Consider the following 25,745-nt stretch of genomic DNA (forward strand, 5'->3'; position numbering starts at 1 on the left):
TTCTTTGCATCATGAAAGATCTTTCGTTGCAAAGCACAGATTCTCTAGTTGTGACACTCAGGCTTAGTAGTTGGGGCGCGTGGGCTCGGTTGCTCTGCTGCATGTGGGATCTTAGTTCCCCAAACAGGGATAGAACTTGTTTCTTGCATTACAAGGTAGATCCTTAACCATGGGACCACCAGGGAAGCCTCAAGCTTATATAGTTTAATTTCTTATACCAGCTCATCTCTGGAGGATATATAAACAGCCCCCTCCTGCAAAAAATAGAAAACTGAATTACTTGTCATGATTTGTCCTAGGCAGCTGATAATTTTGAAGACTTGTCTGTTGGTTTAATGGTTTTGTTTGTTTCTTTTTTTAATGTGGATGGCTGCTGTTGACAAAATGAGACCTAGTACTGGGAACCCTGAACTCAAAACTACACCTCTATATTTGAATTGTCAGAGAATAAATAACAGTATGACTTTATGTTACTTTGTATCATCAACTATAAAATGAGACTGTCTATTGCTTTAAAAGAGATCTTGAACCCTATTTCCCAGTCTTTACATTAATTTATACTAATGCTGCTGCTGCTGCTAAGTCGCTTCAGTTGTGTCCGACTCTGTGCAACCCCAGAGACAGCAGCCCACCAGGCTCCCCCGTCCCTGGGATTCTCCAGGCAAGAACACTGGAGTGGGTTGCCATCTCCTTCTCCAGTGCATGAAAGTGAAAAGTGAAAGTGACGTCGCTCAGTCATGTCCGACTCCTAGCGACCCCACGGACTGCAGCCTACCAGGCTCCTCCGCCCATGGGATTTTCCAGGCAAGAGTACTGGAGTGGGCTGCCATTGCCTTCTCCGAATAAATGTTAATAATTGTGCTCTGCTTAGTCGCTCAGTCGTGTCTGACTCTTTTTGACCCCATGGACTGTAGGCCCCCAGGTTCTTCTGTCCATGGGATTCTCCAGGCAAGAACACTACAGTGGGTTGCCATTCCCTCCTCCAGGGGATCTTCCCAATCCAGGGATTGAACCCAGGTCTCCCTCATTGCAAGCGATTAATAACTGGTTCTACTCAATCAGATGCTGTTTTAGACATAAAATTTGCTCTCATATTTTGACATTTTGGAGATGGGCAATAGTATAGGTCCCCACCTGGCCTACAGTGACACAGTTTCCAGGGAGATTGGATTTCTGTACCAGAGTTTTCTGATATTTGTAATTGCTGGATTCGATCCCTGGGTTGGGAGGATCCCCTGGAGAAGGGAACAGCCACCCACCCACTCCAGTGTTCTGGGTGAATTCCATGGTCAGAGGAACCTGGTGGTCTACAATCCATGGGGTCGCAAAGAGTCAAACACAACTGAGTGACTCATTTTCATTTTTTTAGGCCAAAAAAAAAAGAGAGAGAAGGGAAGAAGTACATGTACAGGTAGGGAGAATCAGACTATTTGGAGGTAATTTACATATTATAATATTGTGGATCTGTTAATTTACCTGGGCTTCCCTGGTGGCTCAGTTGGTGAAGAATCTGCCTGCAATGCGGGAGACCTGGGTTTGATCCCTGGGTCAGGAAGATCCCCTGGAGGAGAGGATGGCAACCCACTCCAGTATTCTGGCCTGGAGCATCCTCATGGACAGAGGGGCCCGGCAAGCTGCAGTCCATTGGGTCGGAAAGAGTTGGGCACAACTGAACAACTAAGCACAGCACATTAATTTACCTAATAGTAAGTTAATTTTCTGTTAACATTCTAATGAGGTAGAGCAGCCTCTACTTTCCTTCTTGCTCTTTTACCAGAAAGATAGAAGAAGATAAAGCATACAGGAAATTACCTTGGAGTCATCAATTAAAGTTTGTTTTTGTCCAATCACTAAGAAAAGTATGCTTTTTAGGATAACCTAAAGTCATGGACTCAATTTGGAATATTATAAATGGTATAAAGTACCCATTTTTTTATACTGAGTGAAATGCTTTCATTTGTTTGTGATCATAGTAGGGAGAGAAAAGTAATCTGAAAGTAGAATATTTATAAGAATTTCAGAAAATTTCTAGTTACTGCACTTCAGTAGCTGTTTAAGGTTGGAAGAGGGTCTTAGGAGATAAATTTCTGTCGATGACAAAACTGACACAGGACTAGTTAATTCCTTTATTCAGCTGGTACTTATTGAGCATCTACTACATACAAAGTAGTCCTAAAGGTAAATAAAATAGGTCCCTCTCCTCAAGGACCTTTGAGCCAATAAAGGAGATCAGTATTTAAAAGAAGTGTTAGAGGTACTGTGCTATAATTTGGCATATGATAGTTGGAGAATGAAGGGGTGTTGGCTAATGCTGTATAGTGGACTCAGAAAAGTCTTCACGAAGGAACTGTTTTCACCACGTCTTAATAGTTTCACAGAGGTTCAGGTGGAGAGAAAATGGCCAGGCAAGGGATGTGAAACAGTATGGGGTTCAGAAAGATGGAGATAGTAAATTCTGGTGGAAGAGTGGGATATGGTAGGGTAAAGAGAGAGATTGGCAGAGGAATTTAGATTTTATGCAGTAGAAAGGAAATAAGAATACTTAGGAATTACAAGGAAATTTGCTTAGGGTTACTTGGGAACAGATAGTTTTAAACAGATTAGTTTCCAGATGCACCTGTGTAAATGCCTACTTTCCCACCCTCCCTTCTGCTTTACTACACAAAGGCTTACTTCTCACACATTTTAAATATTATTATAGTAAGTTGCTTACAAAGCATTTAAGCAAAAATTTGTGTTTAAGTCTCTGTAAACTCCACCCCCCATCCATCTCAACAAGGGATTTCCAAATAATATTTGCTATTAATGTTTAATAATTATTTCTCAAAGTTGTGATAATGTATGTTTTTTCAGTTATCTGCTTCTAATAATAATTGTAATAAAACAATAATATTTAGAGCCTTAGATCCCAAGAAAACTTTTTTGTGAATTCTTAACTCTTTTTGCAGAGAAACTTTCGGACTGATGATATATATCTGTATTACATTAAAATAGCATTCTGTGGAGGAAATAGAATGGAGATAAGAATTCAGTGAGAAAAAAGAACTTATAAAATTATTCTTAGAGACACTAATCATAGTTTTAAAATGGGTATTTGTGGGTATTATTTCCCAAAAGTATTTAGAATCCACTGAATAAATTTAAAAGGATGATATAAATACTATATTAAAATATCCATGTTTAGTATATCAGAAATTACATTTTTGTCAAGGAGGCACATATTATTGAAAAATTCTTTTGGGGTGTATATAATCAGAAAGCTTGAAGACATTCTATGGAGCTGTTGTTCCCAGTGTGTGTGTGTGTTGTTTTTTTTTTCTTTTTCATTATGACATGCATAAAAAATGAGACCTAGGCCCTGAATAGTGAAAACAATTTTAAAGGAGGAGGAAGAAGTTGGAGGACTTTACTTTTTTATTTTCAAAATGTATACAAAGCTATAGTAATCAAAATGTGGTACTGGCATAAAGACAGAATAATGGATTAGAGAGAGCTCAGAAATAAACCCTTGCATATATGATCAGGTGATTTTTGACAAGAGTGTCAAGACCACTCAAGGGGGAAAGGACAGTCTATTCAACAAATGGTGTTGGGAAAACTGCGTATCCAAATACAGGAGAATGAAGTTGGACCCTTATCTTATACCACATTCAAAAATTAACAAAAATGGATTAAAGACCTAAATATAAGACTTAACACTATAAAATTCAGAGGAAAGCATCCGGGGAAAATTCATGACATTGGATTTGGCAGTGGGTTTTTGGTTATAACACCAAAAATACAGGCAAAAAAGCAGAAATAGGTAAATGGGGCTATATCAGACCTTAAGACTTGTGAATTGAAAGATGCAGTCAACAAAGTGAAAATGCAGCCTACAGAATGGGAGAAAATATTTGCAAATCATATATCTGATAAAGGATCTGTATTCACAATACCTAATTTCTCCAGCCTAGTAACAGCAAAATATAACAAGTAAAAACTGAGCAAAGACTTGAATAGATTTTTTCCCAAAGATGTTGTAGAAATGACCAGTAAGCATATGAAAGATACTCAGTATCATGAATCATGAGAAATGCAAATGAAAACCACAATAAGGCATCACCTCACACTCACTAGCTTGGCTTCTATTAAAAAACTAAAAACAGAATAATAAGTGTTGGCGAGGATATGGAGAAACTGGAACTCTGTACACTGTTGCTAGGATTGTGCAACTGCTGTGGAAAACCATATTTAAAAATAAAATTGAATTACTATATGATTGAGCAATCTCACTTAGGGGTGTATATCTAAAAGAACTGAAAATAGTATCTAGAAGAGATAGTTGCACACCCATAATCATAGAGGGATCGTTCATAAAAACCAAGGAGTGGGACCAACCAAAATGTCCGTCGATGGATGAATGGAATGGGGTATATATATGTATAAGATGGAATATTATTTGGCCATTAAAAAGAAGGAAATCATATCACATGTGACAACATGAATGACCTTGAGAGCATTCTGCTGTGTGAAAAATTAGCCAGTCAGAAAAAATAAATGCATGATTCATTTATCTAAAAGAGTTAAATTATTCCATTTATCTAAAACAGTTAAATTCATGGCAACAGGAAGTAGAATGGTAGTTACTAGGAGCTAGGGAGAGGGAGAAAAGGAGTCTTGTCTAATGAGTATTACAGTCTCAGATTTGCAAGATGGAAAAGGTCTGAAGCTCTGTTTCACAACAATGTCAGTAAACACTACTAATGCACTTAAAAATGGTTCTGATAGCTTTTATGTTGTGTGTCAATAAACTATATAAACTAGTATGATAATAAATAGGTCGTAAAATGTAAAACAAAGCTGTTCATGGTGAGAAGTGACCTGCTAGAAGTTCCAGTAGCCCCAGGCCCTACCAAGCTATCCTGAGAGCCTAGAGGATCAATATCTTGGCTCATCTGTAATCCATTTGCAGTTCCCTGGGCATCTCTGCTATAGGCAGAGGGTAACCACTGATGTAAGGCAAAAGTATAGCATTTCAAGATTTGATTTGCAGAGAGATGGGTTTGGTGGCTCTGAAAAGGATAGGTTTTGTAGTTCTGAGTTAGAGGTAGGTGATTATTTGGGAGATGTTCATACAACTCAAGATCAGGGTCTTCAGAAGTAAAGACAGGACTAAGGCAGTAGCAGGGTGATGGCGTTTGAAACTTGAGAAACATAGCAGTGGCAACCTGTGCAAGGAATTTGAACTGAGAAATAGGACAACCAGGTTAATATTTGAAAGACATTTCTGTGTTAGCAAAGAAGAGAATGAATGGGAATGGTGGGTGAAAGTGGAAATAGAATGACCAGTTGGGTGGCCTTTGTAGTGTCTGTCAAGAATCTTTTCCTTAGATTGGTATTCTTCAGATGGTATTTAATGGTCTACACAGGGACAGTTCTGGATCTGTACGACAGTAAGTGTTTTTGTATGACTACTGTGTTAATATCATTTGGGACTATCGAGACCCTAAATGAACTTTCCTCATGAGAAAGAACTCTTGAAATTCTTGGGTGTCTGCCATACCATATTGCTGTTTTGAAAAGGTGACCAAAAACAGTTCTTTGAACACAGATCATTGTTCTTTGTATCATGTGAGCCTAAGCCTCACATATAAATTCTTCAGAAGAGAGACTCTCAGGTCAAGAGAGATAATCACCTATTATTACATCGCCTCTATTTTTTTTAAGTGTATAAAATCAGACATAAAATCTATCTTCTAGCTACTCATATCCCCCCTTCCAGATGTTAAAACTTTAGTCTTAAGCTTTTTAGTATAGTAGCCACTAACTACATGTGGCTGTTTAAGTATAAATTAATAGAAATTAAGTAAAAATTACAGTTCACTTTTTCAGTCATACTAATTACATTTCAGTGGCCACATGTACCTACCTATTGGCTACCTAATGGACAGCACAGATACAGAACACCACCATCATTATGGAAAATTCTGTCATTATAAAGTGCTGCCCTAGCGAGAATCTTCCAGACTTTCTGCTTAGACAGTAAACATACATGCTGCTGGGATGTTTTGTTTCTCTATTTTACATTTTATATTATGGCCTCATTTTTGTAAAATGTACCTTCTGGAACTTTTTTGGTTAATTTTTAATGTCAGCTGTTTTGACAGTGTCAAAAAATGTCAATTTCTTTTTCAACCTGTGTATATAACTGTAGCATTTTTTTTTTCTAATGCCTGTACAGTTATTTCAGTGAAGACTACCAGGTTTTAAACATTCCCCTATCAATGAACATTTAGAGTATTTCCAGTATTTTTGCTACAAGAAAATGTTCTAGTAAGCATCCTTATACATGCTTTACCTATGATGTTAATATTTCTGTATGTAAATTTCTGGGATTGGAATTGCTGGATAATAGAAATTCACATTTTAGTTGTTGAGCACAGTCACATAGTTAGTCTAAAAATTGGTCAGGTTTATTCCTGTCCATGGTAAACAGAAATGCTCATTTATACCCACACTTGTCATCTTCCTGTGTTATCAGTTTCTTTGCTTTTTTGCTCTTCCAGTAAATGAAAAATGGTTCTTAGGTGATGCTAATGTTATTATCAGACTTTATCTGTGTTTTTTTTTAAAGCAACAAGTAATAGCAAGATTAAGCTGGTATTGGAAGAATTTACCTTAACTATAAGGAAAGTTTTCTCACAAGGACAATCATATTAGAATTGAATAAGTAAGGAAAATACTGAATTGGCTTTAGAATTTGCAGAAATTAGCTTTGGTGAGCAGTATTTATATACCTGCACCTTCATTTATGTTCCCTGTTCAGTTCAGTTCAGTTGCTCAGTTGTGTCCGACTCTTGCAGCACACCAGGCCTCCCTGTCCATCACCAACTCCTGGAGTTCACCCAAACTCACGTGCATGAAGTTGGTGATGCCATCCAGCCATCTTATCCTCTGTCGTCCCCTTCTCCTCCTGCCCCCAATCCCTCCCAGCATCAAGAGTCTTTTCCAATGAGTCAACTCTTCGCATGAGGTGGCCAAAGTACTGGAGTTTCAGCTTTAGCATCATGCCTTCCAAAGAAATCCCAGGGCTGATCTTCAGAATGGACTGGTCGGATCTCCTTGCAGTCCAAGGGACTCTCAAGAGTCTTCTCCAACACCACAGTTCAAAAGCATCAATTCTTTGGCGCTCAGCTTTCTTCACAGTCCAACTCCCATATCCATACATGACCACTGGAAAAACCATAGCCTAAGTCCTATCTAATATACAAAATATATTGTTGCCCTTAGTCAGTGACTTCCTTTAAAAAATAAAATGAGTAGAAAGAAGAATAGGGCATGTTAAATTTCTTCAAGTCTACAGTTTGTTTTTATCGTTTTTGTTAGGATGAGTCTAAAGATTTCTTAGATTTGGAGCAAAAGAAGCATACTTGTGTTTTTGTAACTATTTAGAGCAAGAAAAGTGAAAGTGTTAGTTGCTTAGTTGTCTTCAACTCTTTGCAAGTCTATGCACTGCTCTTCTCTCCATGGAATTCTCTGGGCAAGAATACTGGAGTGCGTAGCCATTCACTTCTCCAGGGGATCTTCTCGACTCCAGGATCAAACCTGGGTCTCTTGCATTGCAGGCAGATTTTTTTTTTTTTTTACCATCTGAGCCTCCAAGGAAGCCCTTTAGAGCAAGAGGATACACTTTGTTTCTGCTTAAAGATATTTTCAGTTCTGTCCTTTTTTGAACTGTCAGAACATTTTCCTTGAGTGATATAGAAGGCCACTTATTTGATAACAGGAGTCCTTAGAAATCTGGAACTGGAAGGGGCCTTACAGACCTAGTCTGATTTAATCCTGGTGTTTTGAAAGAAACTGATGTTTGTTGAAAATGGGAGCCTCCTCATTTTAGATTGCTGCATATTTTTATGTGCTGAGAGGATATGCTAATATAAAATTTATATTCCCATTTTCCATTTCTTTAGAAATAGAAAAAGATGAATAATTCTGAGGCATAGGAAATGAAGTAGCTTCTCTATTCTTTAGTCTTTTTTTTTTTTTTTCCCCTTTGTATTGCTATGTGATGCTTTCTGTGGCTTGGCCAAGAATAGCCAACTAAAATTGTTGAACCTACGAATTATTTACAAGTTACAAGTTCTGGAGGTTGGTGCTCTTTATAGAAACAAGTACATTCTCTTTTTCCTGTTTTAGAAGAATGGAAATGAATTTGCTTCAATGCGAGTAAGATCTTTTCTTAGACCATGGAGATTAAATTTTCTTTTTCCTAACATTTAATGATTTCAGTTTCCCATTTAGTTTTCGATCTTGACATACTTATATTGAAGAAAGCAAATACTGTCAAATTAATTGCCCACTTCTAGAATTCATTTTCCTTTTTAGCTTCAGGTTCTTTTTAAATGTGAAACTATTACTCAGTTTATGAGGACAGACTGTTCAGAAGCAAATTGGAATAATGTATATTTTAAATTAAATAGAACTGTGAAAAGCAAAAGTTGAATTTCTCATTTAAGCTTTTGTTGGTAAAATAATTCATTCGTTGGAAATATACCTTAAAAGACATCTATTATTTTTTGATGCTTGAATTACAGTGTTTTCTCCATAGTTCGAAGGTTTCAGTGACTATAAATGACTGATGATATCAAGTGAGAAGCTGAACAGTTTTTTTAATACTAGTATAATCTAATCTCTTTAGGGAAAAAATTCTCCCTAGAGGAAGTTGTAGTTACATTTTATGTTTTAAAGCCATTGGTTTTATTCATTTACCTGATAAGGGTAAGAACAAGAATTTATGTTGCCAGTTATTCTAGACAGTTCAAAATAGTCCTCTTCAGTGATATGTATTAAAAAATGATTGAAAAGTCAAATTACTTGTCAATGAGGAGGTTGTTGCTTTTCATTACTAATAACTTCATTTTGCTTGTGTTTATTTCTCTCTACATCATATAAGTTGATTGGAGATAAGCTTAGGAATTTTATTTAAATAGAGAGCAAGTATGATTCAAGGTGTGGTATAAAATATGAGTGAGGGGTAATTTTAGCAAATGAAGTAGTAATGACATAGTAATTATAACTAACATAGTAATCTAAACTGGCAAACTTCTTTTTATTGTTACTGTTTATTTATTTACTTTTTTAATTTGTTTTTGGCTGTCCTGGGTCTTCCTTGCTGTGCAGGCTTTTCTCTAGTTGTGGTGAGCAGGGGCTACTCTCCAGTTGCAGTGCGCAGGCTTCTCAGTGCAGTGGCTTCTCTTGTCGCGGAGCACGGCCTCTAGAGCACGAGGGCTTCAGTAGTTGTGGCTCCCCTGCTCTCAAACACAGGCTCAATAGTCGTGTCTCATGTACTTGAAAGTGCCTTTTTTTTCAGTAGGCTGTACTGGAAATGAGGTGGGAAAGCCCAGTTGAAACATGGACATCTGAAATATTTGGCTTAGAGCTGATGCTGTCCTGCTGTGCTATAGTTGTAAAATCACTGCTTTAGGAGCAGCATCTGGCACATGAGTCATAGCACTAAAGTAACAAACCTAGGGAGGCAGTCTCATGATCTAATTGTAGATGTCTCCAATAGGCAATATTTGCCATTTCTTAGCTGTTTTGAGTATAACCTGTTTTATTCACTGTTGGCAAAAAGAATATTTGCATAATAGAATACAGACACATTTTGAGAATGATGTGGTTGTTCTTTTTTGTCTTCAAAATGATATGGTGTTTATTTGGGAACTCAGTGTTCTTTGTAATTGTTTTTTCTAGCCTACCAAAAAGTCAGGTTGAAAGTAAATGCTTAATTGAATGTATTGGTTTTTCTTTACTGATGCAAGATCTTTTTAAAGCAATGATACAAGTTTTGTTTTGAAATGTTGAAATATGCATTGTGCATGTGTGTGTGTGTGTGTATCTATCAGATACAAAGATCCATTAATCCATATTAGGCCAACTATATTGAGCAATATTTCTAGAGGATCTTTTTTTACATTGTCAGATTCTGCCATTTAGACTTTAATTAGAACAAAAATATTCTGTTTCTTCTGTTCTTAATCAAAACTAAAGCTAAAGATGGTTAATTATTTTTTCTGACTAAAATGGAATAGAGAATTATCAAAATTTATCAATATATATTTATAATTTTACATAGAAAACTTATTTACAAAAGATAGTTTTGATTTGGAATATAAAGTCTTTGTATATAAAGTTTATAAAAATAAAATGTTTTTGTATTTCTGTGGAAATTTAAAATATTTAGAATCAACATCTGATTTACTATATTTAAATATGTTAATTTAAATCCTGCTTCTTTTATAGGGATATATGGGGAAACCTTTGGGTACGAAGGTTATTTTCAAAGACTTGATGTCCTAAATGGATATAAATATTTAAGTACCTACGATGTTCTTGAAGATGCATATATGTGTGTGTGTAAGAGTTTGAGCACACACAGTATGTATATTCCTTGTCCTCCAAGGCTTAAATGTTTAGCTGTATTGACACGGTATTCATTTAAGATCAACCAGACAAGTTAACAACACAACAAATGACCCAACGCAATTTATAATTCTGAAAGGAAAATATAATCAAATGCTGTGGTTTCACAAGAGGGAAAGATCATTGATAGATGCAGTAAAACTTCATAAATAATTAATCCAAGTCCTGAAGGAGAAGGTGAATTTGGAGAGCTGGAGACAAATGGGAATACTTAAATTAGTTGACAGATAAGGGATAGGCAAATGCAGAGGGTAAGAATAAAGAAAGAGGGTGCTGTGTTTGGAGAGTAATTGTTTTAACAGCCATCAAGGGTGTGTATGTGCCAAGCACTGCTCTTTTAACTCTTAACAAAAATGGATACAGTTATTAACTCCATTTTGCTAAAGAGGAAGCTGAGAGGGAAGAGATTAAATTGCCTAAGGATATATGACCCCTCAGGGGTAAAGCTGGGTATCAAACCCAGGCAGGCTGACACCAGACACCTAACAGTTGTTCTGGACCTGTGCTGTCTCGTACTGTGCAGTGGAGCACTAGGAACATGTCTGGTCCCAGCTGAGATGTGCGCTGAGTGTAAAATACGTGTTGGATCTTGAAGACTTAGAGAACCAATGTGAAATAGCTCGTGAACAACTTAATAGTGATTACATATTGAAATGACGTTTGGGGCTATACATATTAAATAAAATATATTAAAGTTAACTTCACCTGTTTCTACTTTTTAAATATGGCTGCTAGTCAGTTTAGCAGGGCATGTGTGGCTTGTATTACATTTTTATTGGACCGTGCTGCTAAAGACTGCCCTCCAGTAAATGAAGAGGCTAATGAAGTGACAGAATAGAAATAAGGATGAGGGCAGGCAGAGGAAAACAGATTTTAGATCAGATTAGATTGGCATTGAAGTTTATCCTTGAAGCTAGTATTCTTCAGAGCGTCATCCATGGACAGCCTGCCTCACATTTTCAGGATGGGGTCAACCCTGAAACTTGAGTCATCCCTAATTCATTGTTTTAATCTCTTTGCAGAGATTTTAAGGTTCCCTAGAGAGGCCATGCTGCAGAAGAGACTCTAGCTCCAGTTTTGTAAAGGCAATGGATGTGGATGCCATTTTCTTAATATTCTGATCAGTGTTGTTGGGATACAGGCAGTTGATGACAGTGTCATTTAAAGGATTGCTTTCTAGAGATGAGGTGGTTACGACTTACTTATTTAATAAATGGGGGGATGGTAAATACTTAAAATTACCCCATAATTTATAGCCTAGCCTTAGACTGAAAAGCATGCTACTGGGCTCATTAGGTGAACTGGATGATTTGGTGGTTTGTGCGGTTTTGGGAATTCTACACTGGATCCTGATCACCCTAAAGAAGTTTATGTCTTGAGTGTCCATCCGTGGTAGTACATTTTGTTAAACTGACTTCAGTTCAGTTGCTCAGTAGTGTCCGACTCTTTGCATCCCCATGGACTGCAGCACGCCAGGCTTCCCTGTCCATCACCAGCTCCCGGAGCTTACTCAAATTCATGTCCATAGAGTTGGTGATGCCATCTAACCATCTCATCCTCTGTCGTCCCCTTCTCCTCCCGCCTTCAATCTTTCCCAGCATCAGGATCTTTTCAAATGCGTTACATCGGACTTACATCTTTTCAAATGAGTTTCAACTGACTTACATCTCAACACATACAAGAGTTAGGACTTTCAAATCACCCTGGCTTATAGAAGGTTTTGATCTATTTATTCTAACAGACCATCATCTTTTGATGTCTTATTTCTTCCTGTTATGTAGAAATTTATAGACCTTAAAGTTTTGTAGTAAATGTTCCTTACTGACATTAAATGGCCCAGTTCTCAAATGTAAAACACATTGCTCTTGTTATTCACAAATTTGATCAATAATCAATTAAAATATACTGATAATGACATGGATTGAAGAAGAGCATCCCTCATAGAAAAGTTACCAGAAGGAAAGACCACCTGAATAAAATTTTGTATATGAATGGCATCTTTATTAGACATTCAGCAGCTATTTTTTCAATATAAACTTCTTTTGAAGATTGTGCTTGACCTGCTTTCATATTTGAGGACATAAGAAATAACCTTGGTAAGGTACTACGATTCTGATACTTCAACAGTAGCTGTCAAATAGCAGCCTGCAAAACAGTATCAGATGAATTTTAACTGAAGTCAGGAGGCTACAAACTTTACATCACTGACACTGAGTAACAGTAGCCAGAAGGTAGTACCTTATTTACTGATGTTTCCATCTTTGGTTTTTTTTTTTATGTTTCTCATTTTTAAGTTGACTAAAATTTGGAGTCCATTTTCTTACATTATTATAAATAATACTGAGAATTCTAAACCAACCTTCAAAAATATCTTTAACCTCTCCAAGTAACAGTTCTGTTTTTCACCTTCACCTTCCTTTAACCTTTTTGTACCATGACCCCTTTTGGAAATGTATTCCTGTGACAGTGGGAGGTGCCTGATTAGTTTTTCTTTGCCTCCAGTTAATAGAAATTCCCCAGGCAGAGACATTGAGACATGGGTAAACCGTCATGAGCACCACTGTTTTGTAAAAAGAAGGTATTTCTCAAGAGTTTTTTTTCTTCCTGGAATGTTTTGAATTGTGCTTTATGGAGAGAACTGGGTCTCGGCAGGGGCTGATAATCAAAATTTCTGCTGTCTTCTGATTGAATGAGTCATTTGTGAATGGAGCTGGGTACTTTTTTACCAGTATGGAGGAGAAATAACACATTTTTTATAGTTTTCTTTTCAACAGCATTCAACAGAGGTTATGTGCACAGACTAAGCTCTTTGAAGGCTTATTTTGCTTTTGTATGTCCAGCACTTAGCACAGGGCCCAACACAGAAGAGATGCTGGGTTGTGTTTGTTGAATGCATGAATGAATACATGATTAGCTGGCCTTCATGAAGTACTTTAAATTCTGCATGCTTTTCCAGAGAGTGTGGTAATTTGATATTTCTATAGCAGTTTTAACATTGAATTGTGGACCTTAGAGCAATAAGCTTTACTACACATTTTGCTCTCTCGTACAAAAGACATTATCAGTCGGATGGCCTAGTTACCATCAGCCCATAAGAAGATAGTTGCTTTCTATGCAGTAGAAAAATGAGCAGACTAAAGGGATTGCCTAGCAAATTTAGATTGCCAAAGAGCAACTGTAGTTTTCCAAGTTACAAAAAAGAAATTTCCAAGGTTCAATATCACGGGAATATTTCCATGTTAATGTAATGAAATCTTGCTTTTGGTCTTACTTGTAAGCCCCACTGTTTCCTAATCTTACTCTTATTCACAGGCCATAGGAGTAAGTATGGGAGAATACTAGGCAGCGTGGGCTCTGAAACTCAGGCAGAACTGGATTCAAACCCCGCCCCTCCATTTAATCCTCTGGATTTTAGGCAAGTGATGTAAACTAGGCAATCTGCTTTTCTCTGTAAAAAGAGAGAGATAGGGGATCCTTGTGCTTATGTGAATTAATGTCAATAAAGCATTTAAGCATATAGAAATGCTGAAAACATGTTAGTTGTTGTTATGATAACCTCTGTCTGAATGGCTTTTTTTTTTTTGTCTCTTTGCCTTTGAAAAGTTTCTAGCCACTTAAAAAAAAAAATCTGTGGATCATTTTTAAAGTCTTTATTGAACTGGTTACAATATTTGGCCCCAAGGCACGTTGTCATCTTAGCTCCTTGAACAGGAATCATACCTGAAGCCCTGCATTAGAAAGCGAAGTCCTAACCACTGGATCACCAGCGAAGTCCCTCTAGCCACTTTTTATAAGATTTCATTTAAGATGACTCCTCCCTGTAGTTTTTGGTCTCTTTTACGGCCTCATCTGAGTTTCCATAGTAGTCAGTAGTCAGTTACAGCCATCACCATAACGATTACTTGTTTGTCTCTCTCCTACACTAGATCACAGATTCTTTAAAAAGAAAAGGAGTTCATATGTTTGTATTTTTCTCTGTTTCTACTACAGGATTTGGCACAGGGTATTTAACAGAACATTTGTTAAATTGTTCAATTGATGTGTGTATGGAAATCTTCTATTAGTTGTACAGTGTTAAATAAATGATTAGTATTATGTTATACCTAGCAGTGTGCTTGGCACATTATAAAGTAGCTATTTGGTGTTTAAGTACCAAAGACAGGGATATTGCCACAGAGCTAAGTGAGCAATGATTTCAAGTACCAGACTGTAACTTTTTTTTATCATCTAATATATAGTTGATTTTAGCAGCTTTTGGAACGTTGTAGATAAGTGGAAGTTCTTTTTGCTTCCATCCTCCTGTCAGCAGATAACATGTTCAGTCCCATCTTTTAGGTTGCTTCTTCCTCCAGAATTTTGAGGCTAATTGGTTTAAATACAATATTTTATTTATATTTTGTAGTATTTTAATAGCTAAATCCTGATGACTGGTATTAAGAACTTACTATGTTGGGAGAATGACATTGAAACATGTCTAATATCATATGTGAAACTAATTGCCAGTCCAGGTTCGATGCATGATACAGGATGCTCGGGGCTGGTGCACTGGGATGACCCAGAGGGATGGGATGGGGAGGGAGGTAGGAGTGGGGTTCAGGATGGGGAACACGTGTACACCCATGGCGGATTCATGTTGATGTATGGCAAAACCAATACAATATTGTAAAGTAATTAGCCTCCAATTAAAATAAATTTATATTAAAAAAGAACTTACTATGTATCAGGTACTGGGGACTTAGCATGCTGATGGCAATCCCACTAACCATAGGTACTGTCATTTTCTATGATGTTACGGTAAAAGAGCTAAAGCTTATGAATACGGGGTAACTGTTCTGGGTCACAGAGCTGATAAGGGCTGGATCCAGGATGAACCTAGGTAATCTGATTCTGGGGCTAAACTTATAATTAGACAACTATCTGCTCTTTTCACACTTAGGGAAACTTTGATTTGTTTTTTAATTTGATTTGAAGTCATACATATAGAGTATCTGGTGTTTGGTTCAGAATATTAATAGTTCCTTTAAAAATGATAGTTTTATTCATTCTCTTCTGATATGATATAAAATAAATTCAAAGATAATTATATAAAAATGTACTCATTAATTTGGGATTTTTTTTTTCATTTTTTAAAAAATTTGACTGTGCTGGGTCTTTGTTGCGGCACGTGGGCCTTCTCTACTTGCTGTGCGTGGGCTTAGTTACCCTGTAGCATGTGGGATCTTAGTTCCTTGACCAGGGATCAAACCCTCATCTCCTGCATTGGAAGACAGATTCTTAACCAGTGACTACCAGGGAAGCCCCCAGTTTGGGATTTTTAATTCCCCATTGCAGTGGTGGTTGGACATCTTATTTTAATCCAAGGCAGTGTTATCATGTATAAGAATTCCCAGAGTGTCAGGAAAAGGTGGAAAATAGTAGACCAATCTGGTTTCAAAATTGTTTTCTTAATCTTTGATACATTATCTTATTAAAACACTTTTAAAGATATCTGTGTGAAATTTTAGGTGTGTTTTTGGCCACTATGTACATTTAACTTGTCTAATATATGAAGTAACAGATACTTGTCATTTTAAGATTTTTTAAAAAGTCACCTTTGCAGTTTGATTTAAATGTGGGTAAACTTGATGTCCAATATCTTAAAATCCAACCAACTCGCACACTTTTACTATCACATAGTGGAAATCCGGGTCAGATGTTTCCTGAATATTATTACATATAGCAAAATCCTGACCTAGTATAGTATAGTTTACCGTTGTTTTCTTCCTTAATATGAGGTTGGTTCTATTATGTTTAGAGGAAATGTTTTTAAAATAACTTAAGCTCTATATTTTACGTAGTAAGCACTTTTCATCTTTTTCAAAACAGGTAAATCAAACTGGGAAGATGATGGTTGGGGAGCATGGGAAGAATCAGAACCCCAAGAACCTGTAAGTCTGCAAAAATATGCATGCTTTTTGATAGTGGCATTTTCCTTTTGTAATGATGGTGACATATTTCAGTGTTAGGTCAACATTTTAAAATCGTTATCAAGAACATTTTTTGCTTAATCAATAGTACTTAAGTAGATGCCTGTTCTTAAGGATTTAATGAAATTTTATAGCTCAGTCATTGGGCTCAGTGGAGAATAATTGTTTTAGGATTCTTTCTCCTTCATTGGTTATTCTTTCAGACTCTTGAATTTATTCATTCAACATAGATTTGTTAAGTGCCCACCATATTCTAGGTGTTGGGAGTATAGCATTGAGCAAGTAAACAGAGTCCCTGTGTGTAGTGTATTTTCACCTATAGATAATAGAAAATCTAACCTACACTGGCTTAAATAAGAGGGATACTTATTAGCTCACATAAAAGGAAGTCAGAGATACTATGTATTCCCAGATGGGTTGACGAGGCAATTCAACTATGTCATCAAAGACTCACGTTCTATTCTGCATACACCATGTTGACTTCATCCTAAAGCTTGTTGCTCTCACAGGTGTGGTGGGGCAACTTGTTTTTTCATTCCTGCCCAGAGAGAGAAAAAGGCTGGGGCTTTTCATAGCTTTCTTCCTTGCCTTTAATCTCCTTGGCTCATTTCTGAACTAGCTACTAGCAAGGTATATGAGATTTTCGTCAGTCAATCATATCAGTCATTCCTGAAGTTGGAGGATAGAGGGTCAGCTTTTCCTGAGGCCCATGGCTGCACAGGGGAGGAGTTGATACCTGAACAAAATCAGGGTTTAGTTTTTTTTTGTTTTTTTGTTTTTTTAAGAAAGAGAAATGAACCTATATACTGGATAGGTCTTATCATCCCTGTGCCCAGCTGGCGAGAGAGGGGAAAAAATTTCTTTTTAAGGTACATGAAAAATATCAAATGGTGGTAGTAGAGAATGCAAATGGTGATGTAACAACTGTAGATTGGGTGGCCTGGGAAGGTGTTTAGGAGGATGTGACTTTAAGCTGAGGTTTGAAAGATGGCGGGGAATTGGCGAAGTATAGGTCTGGCAAAGAGCATCGCAGGCCAGGGCAACAGCTCATGCAAAGGCCCTGTGGCAGGATGGGCTTGGTATTAGAAGGAAGGTAGAGAAGGCCAGTGGGGCTTGGCAGGACTGAGGTGGCTACAAGAGGGGATTAGAGAAGCAAACCAGCCTGATTAAAGACTTCATGAATTTGAAGTTTATTCTAAATGCAATAGGAAACCACATTGATCTGATTCCTTATTGTTCATCTTGCTGCTGTTTAGAATAGATTGAAGTAGGGAGCAAAAGTGGAAGCAAGGAAAACCAATTAGGAGGCTGCTAGAGGAGTTTAGTTGAGAAATGATGGTGACTTGCATTAAGATAGAGAAAATGAGAAATTGGTAGATTCAGGATGAGTTTGAGAGATAATGCTAAGAAATTCCTATGAATTGGCTGTGAGGTATGAGGGGGGAAGGAAGAACCTAGATTTAATTTCTTTAATCTGGGGCATGGTGTATAGTAGATAAAGTATAACAAGATGTTGCTGCTCCCTAAAGCTGAGTAATAGGTACCATTCTCTTTATTTTTGTCAATCTTTGAAACTGTCCATAATAAAAGGTCTTTGAAAATCCTTCCAGATATTTGGCTTGAGCTACTGAATGCATGGTGTATCACTTACCTTGTTGGGAAAGACAAAAAGAATAGATGTGGAGGAGAAATGAGAGAGCATCATGTTGTGAGCAGCAGAGCATGTAAATGTCATATAGAGTTGTAGCAAAGCTCCAAGGGGAGATGCAGAACAGGGAACCATTTCAGAGGACCTCAAGGAGGATTGGGATGCGGTGCAGCTCAAGGAACTTAGTTATCCCATCACCTCCGCAAACACCACCTTGTCCCTTTCTGCTCTAGTCCTGTGTCAACAGGGAGACTCAGTTATACTGTCTCTGCATTTGCTAATAAGACTGACTTACTCATAACTTAGACTCTAGATTGTCTTCAATTCTTTCTCCTTTTCATTTCACCCTCAGAGCTCATATGAGGATTTTACTGAGTCTGTTCTTCAGCATCCAGTGTAGGATATTTGGGTGGGGGGGTGCAGTGCGTAGATTTATGTGAGGTCAGGGACTTCCCTGGTGGTCCAGTGGTTAGGACTTCTTGCTTCTGCTGCAGAGGGTATGGGTTCTATCCTGATCTGGGAACTAAGATCCCGTATGCCACATGGTGTGGCAAAAAAAAAAGAGGAAAACTACAGAAAAATAAGCTGGTGCTGAGTTTTGGTGCCTATTTAGAGGCCCAGAGGCCCTCCCTCATCTTAAAGAGTTTACTGGTCCATTTGGAATGGATTTTTACTTGTGAATGACGCAGTTGGGGATTTGTGTGCAAGGCTAGTTCTCCTTACAAAGATCTGCTACATCTTCCCTGATAATATTACTGGGGTGGGTTCACTGATTGTGTGTCATAGACCCGCTTTTTGGTTTTGCCTTCCTTAAGCTCACAGGTTCTCATGGCGTATAAGCCAACATAGGAGAAAATGGGACTTGCTGGTGGCTCAGACAGTAAAGAATCCACCTGCAATGTGGAAGACCTGGGTTCTATCCCTGCGCCAGGAAGATCCCTTGGAGAAGGAAATGGCAACCCACTCCAGTATTCTTGCCTGGGGAATTCCATGGACAGAGGAGCCTGGTGGGCTGCAGTCCATGGGATCACTACAGGCTGGGGTCAGAGAAGTAGGCAGGCCTGGTAAGTCTTTGTGAATTTGAAGTTTATTCTACCTGTGATCAGAAACCACACTAATTTCTGGTTTTTGAAGCTCACCTTGGCTGCTCTGTGTGATAGGTTACCTCCCATGCTCATAAAGGTCATGGGTTGTTTATTGTTCAGTACTTCATTTTGATGTTGCACCTTCCCAGCTGATCCTGGTGACATGGACAATGACAGCCTAGTTAGACTGTGTGAGTGTTACCAACCTCCTTTGAATCTGACATGTAAGTATGTTGTCTTCTCTTTATTGGGAAGGTGATCCTAAATCTAGGGATGACATAGCTTAACTGTTTCAGTTAAAAGCCAAAATATGCTTCTACTCCTTCTGAAAACACATGAAATTACTCACATGTGAGCACGGCTTGATTCACATAAAAGTTGAGTATTCACAAGTGACCCTTGGGAACGAGGGTGGCTTTTTCTCTTTGTCTTGATGGATTTGCTCACACTGTGGACTTGAAATGCAGCAAGTAAGGCAGTATAGTTAGGCCTTGTTGACAACAGTTTGGGGGTACCAGTCATTCCTGTTTGAACCCTTTGCCCTGTCATGGTCTCATATATATGGTGAGGGAGAAGGTATTTGGATGACAACAAAAGTGGGCTAGAACACTAAGGCAGTTATTCAGATGTTCAAGTCATCCTGCAGTGTTTAAGAGAGCTTCTTTGAATTTGGATCCAGTCTTCAAAACAAGACAACATGGCACTGTGGCCAGGGAAAAGGATGTGACCTCTGCCTGACACAGCAGCAGCATCTAGAACTTTCTCTGTGTAGCATCATTATGAAGTTCTGTTGAGAAAAATTTTATAACCAGGACTATTAGTAATTTTACTCAGCTGAAGCAAGAGACTTCTGTTACTTCTGCTACCATCTACAGTGATTAACAACTCCAAAGGCACAGCCAGCTCCAGGGGCCTAGCAAGAATCAAGAGTGCATTTTGTCGAATGTGTGAAATGCAGAAGTGGCACGCTATAGTCAGGGTAGTAGGTGTAACCACCTAGTTGGAATGGAGAGGGAACTTCCTACCCTCTCTTGTCGTGTACAGACAGCAAACCCAAACCCTGCCTTCCATGAGTCCCTTGAAAGTTCTTGTTCACATTCAAGATGAGTGAAGTGAAAGTCACTCAGTCATGGTCTGATTCTTTGCGACCCCATGAACTACACAGTCCATGGAATTCTCTGGGCCAGAATACTGGAGTGGGTAGCCTTTCCCTTCTCCAGGGGATCTTCCCAACCCAGGGATCGAACCCAGGTGTCCCACATTGCAGGCGGATTCTTTACCAGCTGAGCCATAAGGGAAGCCCAAGAATACTGGAGTGGGTAGCCTCTCCCTTCTCCAGGGGATGTTCCCGACCCAGAAATCAAACTGGGGTCTCCTGCATTGCAGGCAGACCTGAGCTATCAGGGAAGCCCTTAAAGATGAGAGAGACCACTTCTTCCAATCCTTAAAGATGAGAGAGAACAGGATTGAAGAAGTGGAGTGGCTTTAAGTCAGGGTGCTGTCACTATCAAAACAATGAGAGGCTTCTCCACCAATTGCCATTGGCAGTTACTGTGACTAGCAGAGTAATGAAAGTAGGCTTTCATTCTTGTTTAGTCTGACATTAAGAGACGAGTCGTGTTCTGGTCTTCAGGAGGCTGCAGTGGTGTGTCCGTGAACCACAGAGAAGGGTACCTAAGAGTAAAGTATGGCAGCCTCTGCCACTGACTGCCGACCTGAAGGCCAGCTCACTGCTATTGAGTCCAGCAAAAGAGCTATAAAAAGTCAGAGTGCTTTTAATCTCCAGGAGACTGTCAACTCTTTGATAGTAGTTTATTTTTATGGCAGAAGGGAGTAAAAAGCTTTTGTAATCAGAGAGATTTAGTACCAGGGGTCTGGATAAGGCTTTGCTAAAGAAAGAGAAAGCCTCTTTAATTTTGCTTCTGGGGTGTCAAGTAGAACGAGGACTCAGTGAAGAAAGCATAATCTAGTATCTATTATCATCAATAGCCAGCCGCGTCCAAGAAGGCATTCATCTGTATGGCAGGCTTTGGAACTTTAAGCATGACTTCCATTATAGAAAAGGACAAATGTCCTTCTCCTGTAGATATTTCATGCCTTTGTTAGTCTCTTTGGCTGCCATAACAGAATACTGCAGACTGGGTGGCTTAAACAACAGAAATTCATTTTCTCACAGTCCCAGAGGCTGGAATCCCAAGGGCAGGGTGCCATCCGGGTTGGTTTCTGATGAGACTCTTCTTCCTGGCTTGCAGGCGGCTGCGTCCTTACCTGGCCTTTCCTCTGTGTGTGAAGACAGAGAGTGGGTTCTGGTGTTTCTTCCTCTTATAAGGATACCAATGTAACAGGTTGGGGCTGTGCCCTTAAGACTTTATTTCACCCTAATTGCCTCATTAAAGGCCCATCTTCAGATAGTCACGTTGAGGGTTAGAGCTTGTGAATTTGGGGGTGGGATACAAATCAGTCCTAACAGTGCCCCAAATAACAGATCCATATCAGGTGTAACTTTTATGTCTAGAAGTGCATTGAATAAGGTTAAGAAGTTCCTCCTCGCCCGTGAGTAAGTACACTAAAAGATTGAAAGACAAACAGAATAGGTTTTCAGGATGGAAGAAAAGGCTAAACAAAGATCTTTCCCCGTATTGAATTCTAAGTTGGCATCATGACAGATAGTACCTGACTGGGGTAAATGGGGAAAGAAGATATTGTACTGTAATACCTATCACTTAATGATGTATGACAGATAATAAATTGTATTTTTTACAGTGTTATAATGGGCTTCCCTGGTGGCTCAGATGGTAAAGAACCCACCTGCAATGTGGGAGACTTGGGTTCGATCCCTCGGTTGGGAAGATCCCCTGGAGGATGGCAATCCACTCCAGTATTCTTGCCTGGAGAATCCCCATGGACAGAGGAGCCTGGCGGGTTACGGTCCATGGGGTTGCAGAGTTGGACACGACTGAGCAACTATGCACAGCACAGCACAAGGGCTTTTAGTTGGGGTATAGTTTTCTCTTTGGGAAGGAGGTGATACTTTGCTGAGCCTCATGCTGTAATGGGAATTGAGCTTCCCAGGTGGTGCTAGTGGTAAAGAACCCACCTGCCAGTGCAGGAGATACAAGAGACACGAGTTCGATCCCTGGGTCAAGAAGATCCCCTGGAGAAGGAAATGGCAACCTACTTCAGTATTCTTGCCTGGAAAATCCTATGGACAGAGAAGCCTGGCAAACTACAGTCCATGGGGTCACACAGAGTCAGATATGACTGAAGCTACATATAATGCATGCAAGGGCTTTTAGTTGGGGTGTAATTTTTTGCTTTGGGAGTAAGGTGCTATTTTGCTCAGCCTCATGCTATAAAGAGAGTTGAGGCAGTGGGAAGAAACTTGCCAGATTAATTTAATTTTAACTAGCAAGGCAGATTGAATGAGCTTTCTTTCATTAAAACCAAAGGGTTGGAAGTACAGAATCAAGGATTAGCTTGACAGCAGTTTCTGGAACAGGAACACAAAAAGTCTTGGGTTAAGGTCCTCAGTTAAGGTAGGCAGCATGGGAAATTTCCATTCAAAAAGACACTCTAGGACTTTGTTCCATCTGTTTTACAGAAGGTGATAGCATGCCGTTTACAGAGGCACTACTGATTTCACACATTAATGGGAATATAAGCATGCTGGCCAGATAGAGGCCCCAGAGGAGACAGCACGACCTGATTAGAGATTCTTAGAGCATTAGTGAAAGTGTTAGTTGCTCAGTCCTGCCGGACTCTTTGTGACTGCATGGATTGTAGCCCGCTCCTCTGTCCATGGGCTTCTCCAGACAAGAATACTGGAGTGGGCTGCTATTCCCTTCTCCAGGAAATCTTCCCAACCCAGACCTCCCACATTGGAGGCAGATTCTTTATCATCTCAGGCAATAATCTGGGGTAATGCTGGAAAATATCTTGCCTTATTTTAGTGCCAGTGGACTCTGGTGCCATCTGGCACAGAAGAGCCATAAGCACGGGCTGGGCCAGAGGCAGGAGAGCACCCACAGGATGCTGCGGGTGCGCCCCAGGCTCTCCTGTGAGGGGTGTGGTCGCAGAGGGTCTCTTTCCTAAGGTGGGCCTCATCAGGACTTTGGACTATTAGAAACACTTTTGTTTCCCAGTGTCCTTCCTCTCCACATTAACACGAAGCTGGGTTTAGCCTAGTGCTTCTCAACTGGGGGTGATTTCGCCACTGAGGGGACATTTGGCAATGTCTCGAGACACTTTGGCTTGTCATAGCTTGGGGGGAGGTGCTAACTGGAGGGATGCTGTGAGGTGTCTTACAGGGCACAGGGCATCCTCCAAAACTGGATTGGCCACCCAAAATGTTAGTCATGCTGGAGTTCAGGAATAGAAATCATGGAAAGCCCGTGGTTTTTTGTGTAACTGTCTCAGCCTTTCTTCCCACCTTTACCCCCTTTTGTTCTCTAAAATTTCTTGGCCTCGTTTGGGGGCTTCTAAGCTTTTGGTCTTGTAAATCAACCATACCTCAATATAAAAAATAAAGTTATTTAATTTTTTTTTAAAAAGGAGGGGGGAATAAACCCTTTTTATCTTTATGGCCATGAGTTTGGTTTTAGTAGATTCCGGTGGAGTGGTTTGCTCGTATGAAAAGTGCAGCTAAAGAACTGTTCACCAGCAAACAGTGTAAGCTGTTCCTGGGTCTTAGGCCACAGACCAACCAACAGTCCAGGCTCAGTCTTAGTGGCAATATTAATGCCTAAATATTTAAGAGCAACCTATTTTTAGTCTCCATATTTAGTCTCCATATTTTAGTCACCACTTTTCCTTGCTCTCGACAGGTGTTCATTTTAGTTCAAATCTGGACTCCTCAGGCATTCCTGCAGGCTAGATTCTGGGAGTTGGTTTTACATAGTGATGGCCCTCTGGTCTTCTGGCAGGGAGAGAGGGACAGCGACTGAGTATGAGGAGTCAGGGCGGGGATCTAGGGACCTGCCTCTGCCTAAGCACTTTTTCAACCAACACTTCTGACTTTAGCCACTCTTTGCTCTCCCTTCCACAGGGAGCTGGCACCAATTCCTAAGCCTGTTGGCAGTTTTGCAGTGCAACTGGAGTTGCTTCTCAGCTTTCCCCGGCATCACTTTAGTGGGAGTTAGTTTTCTAAGGACTGTAAAATCAGTTACCTCCTGTCCATCTGCTTTCTAGTTCTCAAATTTTAGTGATTTTTCTCCTCTTGTTCTTTTTGCCCATACTTGAAGCAAACTCTTTTCCTGCTGGTTTTAGTGGGGTTGAGAGTGCTGGGGAAAGTGAGAGTAAAATTGATACATTTAGTTCTCTTTATGTCAAGGTCCATATAGATTTCATTTTTACATACTGTTCTAAGTCTTGCCTTTTCCATTTAGTGTAATGTGGAGGTTTTTCTGTGTCTCCATATTTAAATCATCTAGTTCTTTTAAAGTAGTACTATTTCATTGTCTAGATGTATTGTGATTGATTCAGGCACACCCCTATTGAGAGACATTTTATTATTTTCTTGTTCTTTTCTGTCACAGGCAGTGCTGTAATCATCTTTACATCTACTGTGCCTCTTTGGTTACACGTGTGTGCAGTATGATGACTGAAAGTCAGACTGCCGGAATTTCTATCCTGTCTTTGCCACTCAGTGACTGTAGAACCTTGGAAAAGTTCTATAACTTCTCTCAGTCCAGTTGCTGCTGCTAAGTCGCTTCAGTCGTGTCCGACTCTGTGCGACCCCATAGACGGCAGCCCACCAGGCTCCCCCATCCCTGGAATTCTCCAGGGAAGGACACTGGAGTGGGTTGCCATTGCCTTCTCCAATGCATGAAAGTGAAAAGTGAAAGTGAAGTCGCTCAGTCGTGCCTGACTCTTAGCGACCCCATGGACTGCAGCCTACCAGGCTCCTCCATCCATGGGATTTTCCAGGCAAGAGTACTGGAGTGGGGTGCCATTGCCTTCTCCAGTTACCTCATTCCTAAAGTGGGACTAATAGGATTATTAGTCATAGGATTAAAATTATAGGATTATTAGGAGGATGAAATGAGAAGTGCTTAAAATAGTACCTGGAACATACACAGTATGTGCCTCAGTAAATGTTACCCATTCTTATTCTTCCTTTAGAATAAATTCCTAAAAGGTATACATGTTGTTGTTGTTTTAGTTATTACTAAGTCATGTCTGACTCTTTTGCCATCCCATGGTCTGTAGCTCGCCAGTTTCCATCCAAGGGATTTCCCAGGTAAGAATTCTGGAGTGGGTTGCCATTTCCTTCTCTAGTTGACCTTCCTGACCCAGAAATGGAACCCATGTCTCCTGCATTGGCAGGCGGATTCTTTACCATTGAGCCACCAGGGAATCCCGAAAAGGTATACATGTCTATTTCAAATTTGAATAGAAATTGCCAAATGGTGCTTCTAAAAGCCTGCCTCAGCATATATTCCAAACATAGTGAGACTGTCTTCCTTCCCTCTCTGTGTCACAGAAATGAAAACATCTCTGAGCTAATTGCTTTCCATCATTGTACGCTATTTATTTTGTAAAAAGTGAAATATTTCTCTGTATGCCTATTTTTATCAATCCTGGGAA

At 39.3% G+C, this 25,745-nt stretch overlaps 1 protein-coding gene across 2 annotated transcripts in view; it reads left to right on the plus strand.

Annotated features, from left to right (window-relative positions):
* Positions 1 to 25,745, plus strand: part of RAB3GAP2 (RAB3 GTPase activating non-catalytic protein subunit 2) — a 105,579-nt gene that overhangs the window by 4,659 nt on the left and 75,175 nt on the right. For both annotated transcript variants that reach the window (XM_005905559.2, XM_070385501.1), the window contains exon 2: positions 16,327 to 16,388. In XM_005905559.2, coding sequence (XP_005905621.1) covers positions 16,327 to 16,388 — 62 coding nt within the window. The remainder of the gene's footprint in view (positions 1 to 16,326; positions 16,389 to 25,745) is intronic.

This window comes from Bos mutus, chromosome 16, assembly GCF_027580195.1.
Source record: "Bos mutus isolate GX-2022 chromosome 16, NWIPB_WYAK_1.1, whole genome shotgun sequence".
In the NCBI taxonomy this organism is placed as follows: Eukaryota; Metazoa; Chordata; class Mammalia; order Artiodactyla; family Bovidae; genus Bos; species Bos mutus.